Source organism: Etheostoma spectabile, chromosome 4, assembly GCF_008692095.1.
Source record: "Etheostoma spectabile isolate EspeVRDwgs_2016 chromosome 4, UIUC_Espe_1.0, whole genome shotgun sequence".
Lineage (NCBI taxonomy): Eukaryota > Metazoa > Chordata > Actinopteri > Perciformes > Percidae > Etheostoma > Etheostoma spectabile.
In genome coordinates, this window is record NC_045736.1 from 4,154,423 (window position 1) to 4,163,931 (window position 9,509).

The following is a 9,509-nucleotide window of genomic DNA, read 5'->3' on the forward strand; positions in this document are numbered from 1 at the left end:
TCTCTAACTGGGACGTTTTGGGACCTGGGTTGCTGGGGACAAAGTACACACGGTGATACACTGGTACGAGCTAATGACGTTTAATCATGTATCAGCTAATTTAAATAGCTCACTTTACTGTGTTGTGTGTACAGATAACTTCATTTAATATTGTATGTACATCTCAAGACTCCGGCCTTCACTCACACATTCAGTGACTGAGACAATCGTCTATGCCATCATCACCTATCGTCTGGACTACCCACCGAGGCCCTTAGCAGACTCCAGTATGTCCAGAACTCTGCTGTCAGGGTTCTAACCCACTCAAAGCCCTGGCAGCATATCACTCCCATCCAACAACTCCACCGGTTGCTAGTCAAGTCACACATCACCAACAAGATCCTCCTGCTCACCTACAAATCTCCCCATGGACTCTCCCCGCAATACCTCACAGATCTCCTCCACCCCTTTACTCAGTCACGTTTCCTGCAGTCCTCTGACAACGACCTGCTGGACGTCCCCCGCACCAGGTTGCAGACTTTTTTGGGACAGGGCTTTCTCTGCCAATGCTCCCACATTCTGGAACAGTCTACCATTCCACGTCCGCTCTGCCCCATTCCTGCCCATGTTCAAAAAGCACCTTAAAACATTTCTTTTCACTAAGTCCTTTGATACCCTAACCCCCCTCCTCCCTCCGCTTATTTGTTAAGTGACCTTGGGTACCATGAAAAGTGTTATGTAAATCCAAGTTATTATTATTACTAATATTATGTGACGTTTTCTTTGACGTACAAGAGTTCCACCAAAACAAGTTCCTTCCCGAGACTATTTTGCAGAGCTAGTGTCGCTGTGTCCAGAGCTTAGCTCCGCCCAAGACCATTGTGATTGGTTTAAATAATTGTAAACAGGCCAGAGCGTTGTGGAGATAGAGCTGGCAATGCGCGTCATCGGCTGGTGTGATCCCATCACGAGATGGTCTCTAGTTATTCTTGGTTTTTCTTTCTTTGATATTTCATTACATCTACAACCCTGTTAATGTTGTCAATTAACGGGATTACTGCTGTTGAACAACTGTTCAGCTAATGTTTTGCAATGAGCAGAATACACCTTTGACTTTCTACTTTGTCAAATCTGAGGTATAATAGAGCTCATATTTAATCTCTATGATGCAATATGATTGTTTACTTTCAAGAATCCAATCTTGTCTTGTACAACTTGTAAATGGCCCCTTGGCATCTCAGCCCACTTAAACAAAGCCTTTCTTTCATTTCTCTTCCCATTATTCTCCCGCCCCTCATCCATTCTGCTGTGACCCTGACTGTTGAAAGTCAGTCGGCTTCAATTAGTATCAGCCCCGCTCATCATTATCCATCAATTAGACTGGCAACAGTCAGGGCCCACAGAGGAACATCTGCAGCCTTTTGGCTGTGTTTGTGCATGGCTGCTGTGCTCGGAGCTCCGAGTGCCTCGCAGAGCTCCCTGTTCAGAGAAGGCTGGTCTAAATAAAGCAGTGGGAGAGTTTCAAGGTTGAAGCTTGTAACACCTGTGTAAATGGCAGTAACAAGACTAGGGCGCACTGTGGTACCTCAGTACCTTATGAGAGCTCAATGAATTGTGTCCATTGCGTCGCAAAGCAAAAACAAATCCAGTAGTGAAACTCAGCACTGCGTGCTGGCTCGAGAGTCAACGCTCTGCAAAGGAAGACATCTTCACCAATTCAACAAGACATAGCTGCAAATACAGGAAACCCAAACAAATATGGAAACCACACGTAATAGAGAAAACACAACTAAATATAGAAGAATATAGAGATGGAAGAAGACGTACTTTAGTCATCCCAAAATTAAAGTTTTTCACCTTTATACAGAGTACACACACAGGCCCGAAATAGACACATGCAAACAGGACCAATAAACAAAGATACACGGAGAGATGCCATTGGGGGTTAAAGCCTTGCTAAAGGGCACATCGGCAGTGCCCGGCAGCTGAATTAGCACTTTTCCAGCTACTAGTCATCGGCAATCAGATGTTTTGAAGTGGGTTTAAATCTTTTTGTTTCATTTTACACAGGACAAACATGTTCATATCGTGCAGAAAAAGTACAGATACAGTACTGCAGTGCTGAAAATATTCACAATACAAACAGACTTGAATACAAACTTGTAATCAACAAAACACATCTCTTTCATCTGCTTGGCGTAGTAAAAAAGATAGTTTTTCTTACCCATTTACTTATAAAAAATGATTACTTTTTAAACAACAATCACAACAGTATGAGGCTTTCTAGCAACCTCCACAGTAAGTGTTTGAAGTGCTTACAGAAATAACCAATCAACGTAACATAATGTACCACTTCACTTGTTTCTGTGATGGTCAGTTGTTTTCAACAAAACTCAAAATCCCTACCATGCATGTCTAAGTTTACTAGTTGTATTCATCAGTAAATAGTAAATAGGGACCACAGCCTCGCTCATACTGCCTGTTATGGATATTGACAAGTGCCCATGGGAGAAGATGCTGCTTTGCACCAAGAGCATCAGAAGCCTTACCCTTTATTAGGGTCCCCATTAACTGGTGCCTTATTGGCTGCTGCAGCTTCCCGGGGCCCAGGCTCCAGACTTAAATAAATCTGAAGCCTAAGGGACTATCTGATGGGGCCCCACATGATTAAACTTCCCAGGCACGACTGTGTGGGCACCGCTGAACTGCAGCAGAACCACCCCTCTGCTACAGAGAAGTGCCCGCTCGGTGCTATGTGTCATTTTCTAATGGAGACACGACATAAACATATTCAGATCAGAGACGTGGCTCTGCTGAGGATTTGTCAGCCTTGTCCCTCTGGCCTCTCCTTCAACAATCCACAAGGAAACTATGTCATCATGATACATTGCAAGGAGGACATCACTGCCAAATACCACATGAGCAAAGTCAATGGATTCCCACCCGTTCTCACTCCCAATTCGTCAAATCCTGATGCTTGGTCAACCAACGCGAAAATACCCCTTTAGCGTGTGTAGGGAACGCACCAGCAGAGCACCAGCTCGCGCTGTAGGATGACGTGCTATTAAGAGCAACAATTGTAGAGAGTAGAATGAAAGGCCGAAATGCCGTGTAGGGAGGTTGGTTGGGGGGGTGGACGGGTCAAACAACACAGGATTTTTACCAAGGAGACCGGGGTTTTGTGTCCTGTTCTGGTCCCGTGTGTCACTGAAACACACATTTTGTGCATCTTTCCCTAACTGAACTCTCCCTTCTTTGTGCCGTATGTCAATCAAACTTTTCTCCCGACATAGAGCATCAAACCTAACTGTGTCAATGACACAGGCTTTAAACTCACTCTTCTGCTTCAGCTGTTCATTCAGTTTATCATCTTTTGATAAACCCCGCCCCGACCAAGCACTTTTAGATATGACGCTAAAGCAGACCTTTAGCAACAAAAACAAATGCCAAAGGCACATGACCTAGTGTCCGTAATCAACAGCATGGGAATGAGAATGTGTCACCTGTTCTTGTCTCGTGTTTCAGTTAAACGTACGTCCCAACCCAGAGGGTCAAAAGCCAAGACCCTAGACCCTTAAGGAGACTTCATGCGTCAATAAAAAACGTAAAAGGCACCTGACCAATTGCTGCTTTTTGAGGCAATGGGAGTGAGAATTTTTCCATGGATTCATTGTTTTGAGTGTAAAATGTTCACGTTTTCTGTTTTCTGGCTGTTAACAAGCTCAACAAGACCACCAATAGATGATATGTACTGTGTGCTCGTGTGTCTACAGCAATGGTACACCAGCACTATGAACCTGCTAGGAACATGGCTGACTGACCGTATGGACCTGCAGCTCCACCTTTATCAGCTGAAGATCCTCATCAGGATTGTCAAGGTGGGAACAGCTGCCCTTAACATTTCTAAACGGCTTATATCAATGCAAGCAACACACAGTGTTATGGGAATGTCCCCGAGGATCAATGACACAGTTATCAAGTTAAGAGACTCTTTTATAACTCCTTATAACATTTCACTGCTGATTCCAACATCGTTTGACATTTATTATTGTAAAAATGGATTTGTCTCCTCTATTCACACTCAGTGTGGTGTTTTTGTCAGTTACATTTTTTTTTTAGTTTGGCCTTCCTGGTAGAGTGGAGGCTTTTAACAGTGAGTGGCTGAAAGTCAACAAAACAGTGGATTGCTATTTCCCTGATATGTCCCAAAACATTTACATAGGAATGGCCAATTTGCTATATCAAAAACTTGAATGTGTCAACAACTGAATTAAATAAAGTATTTAAGTGGCTTTATGAAATACAGTTTGTACCGGTTGAAACATTGATTCAAAGTCAGTGTTACTCATACAACCGGTCCTGTTGCATCATGTGCAAACATTCAAAATGAAAATCATTTGGGTCATTCACTTTCACAATTCATTTCTTATTAATGTGATCAAAACCTGACAAAGGTTATCTCAAGACACTTTAGACATAGAGTAGGTCTAGACCACACTCTATAATTTATAATGTCAATTCCCCCCCCCCTCCCCCCCCAAGAGCAAGCATTTGGTAAGATAATAGAACTATGACTAGAAATAAGTAGTTGTAGCAGTTCAAATGATAGCAGCAAACAGGCTGCATACATACGAAAAAGATTGGGAGTCTAGTGTACATGACTGAAGGGGTTAAGGACTCAAAATTTTTTTTGAAAATTTGAAATATCTGAGTAGGAGCAGCTCCCTTAGGACACCTCTCCTCTGTTAGTGACAGTCCAGGGTTCAACCATAAGGGTTGCCCGATGACCCGGGGCAGATTAAAGTAAATATAACAACCCACTTCCGCATTGGGGCATCATCGTGTCCTACGTGACGTTATCGTTCTTTTTTCTTTGTTGGAGAATGCTTGTTGAATGATCGGATTTGAATGTGCCGTCGGCCAATCAAGAATGGAGCTTGACGCTTTTCACCTTTTGTTAGAAAAAAAGCATGACACTTTTAATGCTTTTGACGCTTAAGTTTTTTAGCTTTTATTTCACAGTTTTTCATATTTTTTTCGGATGCTTCTGCCGTTTTTATACTTTGTAGACATTTTTTTTTGTAAAAAAAACAAAACCTTTCTTCAATGTTCTTTTCAACTTTTTTTTCTCACCCCCCCCCCCCCCCCCCAAAAAAAAACAATCTGTTTACGGGCCAGTAAAAATTGTCTTCGGGCAAATAGATTTTTTTTTCACTTGACCGACATCCGGCACAAATCTCCCGCCACCAGAGTAATCCTGGAAATGGAACGTTCTACAAAGAACTACTACAAACTGTTATGAATTGACATACATAACAAACTGTTATGAATTGATACTATAAATAAATTGAATTGAATTGAATTGAACGTTGTGGATCTAGACTAGAGATCAGGCAGCTCCGATGACTTGGGGACTCACTTTTTAGACTGTTACAGTGAAACTCAATGGTGGAAGAAGTATTCAGATCCTCTTCTTAAGTAAAGTACTAATAGCCCACTGTAAAAATACTGTCCAACTAGTAACTAAAGCTGTCAGATGAATGTAGTGGAGGAAAAAGTCCAATATTTCTCCCTGCAATGTAGCGGAGTAGACAAAAGACTCAAGTACAAGTACCTCAACATTGCATCTAATAAGTAGATGTTCCACCATTGGTGAATCTGGAACCATCTGATTGTTTTATTTGTTTGCGACAGAAAAAGTACCGTGACTTCCGTCTTCAAGGGGTGCTGGACTCCACGTTGAACAGCAAGATGTATGAGACAGTGAGAAACCGGCTAACCTTGGAAGAAGCCACTGCCTCGGTGAGGGAAGGAGGGATGCAAGGCGTTTCCATGAAGGACAGTGATGAAGACAACTAGATCATGGGCCTGAAAACTACTAAGAAGTCAAAGCTTTTCAGAGGGGGAACCCAGGCAGCCATGCCTACAGACTGGCCTAACGTCCAACTTTTCCCTTCCATTCCTTTATGTTTCCGGTTTTTTTTTCCATTCCTGTAATAGTTCCATTTTGTTTCTACAAACACTTGCAACACACAAGGCTGTCCGATCAATGCTATTCATCTAGAAATTCCCCATGTAGGCTCATCAAGCTTTAATTCCTCAAAACTAAAACTCAAATATGGCCAGAATATCCAAAAGAGGCTAAAATGTGACAGAAGTGTGAGACAAGCACAGATGTGACCATGAACGCCATGCAAGGCGGCCTCCCAAATACAATGAGAAAGGCGGCAGGTGACTGCATCTTTATGCAGTTCTTTTAAAACATGTACCTTCATTTTGTGCAACCTGAACTGTCCACAGTCTTTGTTCTGGAGTTTTTCTGTTGCTTGTCGCAAAGACTGAAAAGTACATTGAGCAGTCTCTTTACTTTACACTGTTCTGCTAGAGAAGAACTTATGACACACTCAACTGATCCAGGCCTCTATACTGTGGTTCCAAGTGAAATAGTGAAATAGTGAAGTAGTGAAATAGATACAGGTGTCTTTTTTTTTTTTTTTAGTCTGCCAATATGCATAATGAACTTTTTAGTGTTGAAGTCATATTGTGATTGATCCAAATGGCTCTGATAGTTACTCGTTGGTTTAAGATCCAAAACAACAAACAAAACATTCATAAAATATTTACCAAATTACCCCTGAATGTTCTCAAGCAACCCGTTCTCACTCCAAACTCAGAAAATACGACGTTTGGACAGTGGCTGTCCGCGTCTGATGCAACAAACCCTTCGACGTGTGTGTAGAACGTACCGGGGAGAGCAGCATCTAGACGGGGTTTAGCGAGTAGTGTGTAAGGGCGAAATTCCTCGTAGGGAGGTTGGTCGGGGGGGGGGGGTTGATGGGTCAAACACAGGACTTTCACCCAGGAGAGCGTTGTTTGTGTTCCGCTTGTGTCCTTTACCGTCCTGTTGCCATGTGTCACGGGACCATTAGCCCACCCACAAACTTTCCTTTAACCTAACAGTCAAAAGGGACGACAAAAGTCCCGACCAAGCGCGTGTTATATGACGCTAAAGGAGACGACCGTCGCGTGTTATATGACACTAAAGGAGACGACCGTCGCGTGTTATATGACGCTAAAGGAGACGACCAAGCGCGTCTCCTTTAGCGTCAATAACAACGACAAAGGCACCTGACCAAGCGCCCGTATTTTCCGAGATGGGAGTGAGAATGTGTTGTCTCAAGCAATGTGGTTGACTGTTTTGTTATCAAGTTATAACCAAGGCTACACATTTGTCTGTATGCTAAAAACATGTGCAGTTGCATTGTTGTAAAAGGTGTAAATATGTATTTGGTAATGGGTTTGCATCATGTTTCAACCAAACAAAATGTTTAAAGTGCTCATATTATGATTTTTGGCTTTTTCCCTTTCCTTTATGTGTTATATACAGTATATATATCTTGTTTGTGCACGTTATAGGTTAACAAAGGGAAAAAGCCCAAAGGGACTTACCATCTCCAACAGAAAACACTGTTCACAAACTGCTCCAAACAGCTCATTGTAGTCCAGCTTTTACTTCTGTGACATACGTGCGTCACTTTTTAACTCCTTATAATGCTCGCCTAGATGAGCCAGCAGTGCTTACTGAGCATGTGCGACTCCCAACAAAGATGGAACAGAAGTGTCTCACTGTGTAGCAAAGACAGAACTCAACACACAGGAGCTGCAGCAATGTGCAGTACAACAAAAATATGTTTAAAAAAAAAAAATTAACCATCCATGCAAACCTGTTCTGATACAACCTCTAAATCTAATTATGAACCTGAAAGTGAGCATAATATGAGCACTTCATGTGTGAGACGCTGGCGGTTTTTGTGAGACAGCAAAGGGAATCCAAGGCATCGTTAAAAATAAAGTTGCTGGGTGCACACAGTGAGTCATTTTAGTAAAAAAGGGACAAAAACTAAGAACATCCCTCAGCCAGCGTTGACTTCTCAAAAAGCATTCTGTCATTTTGAGAAGTCCCATTCTTCTGGTGACGTATGAGATCATTCTCAACGTCCCCTCTCATCTCTCCGAATTAGCCTAACATGATGTAAAAGGGTCACGTTTTTTTTTTCATGTGAGGAGCTTAATTTAAAAGCAATTGAATTATATCGCATAAGTGTGAAATATTCGGCAGGGTGTAGTTATCTGCTGGCTAAGCCATGCTAGTCAGGTTTAGCTCCGTGTCATCGGTATGGAAAACATATCCGGGGATGGGAGGAAAGCGTGCTCTGGTTTACTGGCATTATTTATTTATTTATTTTTACAATGCATGCAAAGTACTCTACCCATCACTGTGTATTATATGAAATGGTTGGTTGCCCCTCACTCAACGCAAGAAGGCCCAACCATTGGTTGACCTCTGTGTACAAATCAATAACTGGACACACTCCTTTATATTTACCTACACTTTTACCCTAGAAGATCTGAATACAATCTAAGGTCAGGTAGATACATCCTGTGTGATGTTCCACAAACTAAAACAGCTTTTAGTTCCAGCGCTCCTACTTCATGGAATGAGTTGCACAACCAGTTAAAACTGCAGGTTCTTATTTCACACACTGAATTCAAGTCCTACCTAAATCAAATCCACCTGCGCTTGTTTTTAAAATGGGATTTTCTGTTTTTATTTCTTATTCCTGTTCATCCCTGTCGGGCTCATTTGTAAAAGAGATTGTTATCTCAATGTGATTTTTTTCCCCTGGTAAAATAAAAGTAAAATAAAGAAAAATTTCTATAAACCAATCCGAATCGTCAGCTCCGCACAGAGCCGCTGCAAAAGAGTCGTGCAACAGGAACAATAATAATAATAATAATAAATTTAATTTGTAATGCACTTTATATTTGCAAAAATCTCAAAGTGCTACATGGTAAAAAAGTAAGTGATAAAATAAAACACATGGAGAACATGAAAATAATAAATATAAAATAAACAAAAACAATGTAGAAACCTCCGATTGGACAGATAGTCTAGCTAGCTGTCTGGATTTACCCTGCAGAGATCTGAGGACCAGGTAACCAGAGTCCTCACAAATCCACCACATTTAAAATTCCAACACAAAGAAAGCGGAGGAAAATACCAGGTGCATCCGGCGGAATTTCCAGCTATCCCGGAAGTGTAACGACAACAAAATGGACTCAGCATATCCAAATAAAGTTTGAACATCCAGAGCTTGAATGGCCTACTGTTTAGTTTAGTTTATTGGTTTACACATTTACAAATACTACACATTAATATACACATAATCAATAAATGATTTGATAGAAAAAAAAACTCAGATGGGGCTTAATCTGGTCCCTGTCCAATGCATAATCCAATTAAAATAGAGAGTAACTAAAACACTAAAATATGAAATTAGAAAAGAAGCCCAAACTTTTTTTAAGACTAATTTTGGGGGTTCTTCCCTTTATTCGAAAGTGACACTGGCTAGATAGGATAAGGGGAGAGAAAGAGAGGGGGTGACACGCAGCAAAGGGCCGCAGGTCGGATTCAAACCCGGGCACCTGCCAAGGACTCAGCCTACATGGGGCGCACGCTCTCCCCCCCC

General features: G+C 41.7%; 1 protein-coding gene across 1 annotated transcript in view; it reads left to right on the plus strand.

Moving 5' to 3' along the window:
* LOC116687408 (calcium-dependent secretion activator 1) overlaps positions 1-7,322 on the plus strand; it is a 185,407-nt gene extending 178,085 nt beyond the window's left edge. The window contains exons 27-28 of the mRNA XM_032512766.1: positions 3,753-3,857; positions 5,674-7,322. Coding sequence (XP_032368657.1) covers positions 3,753-3,857; positions 5,674-5,838 — 270 coding nt within the window. The 3' untranslated portion in view covers positions 5,839-7,322. The remainder of the gene's footprint in view (positions 1-3,752; positions 3,858-5,673) is intronic.
* The last annotated feature ends 2,187 nt before the right edge of the window (positions 7,323-9,509 follow it).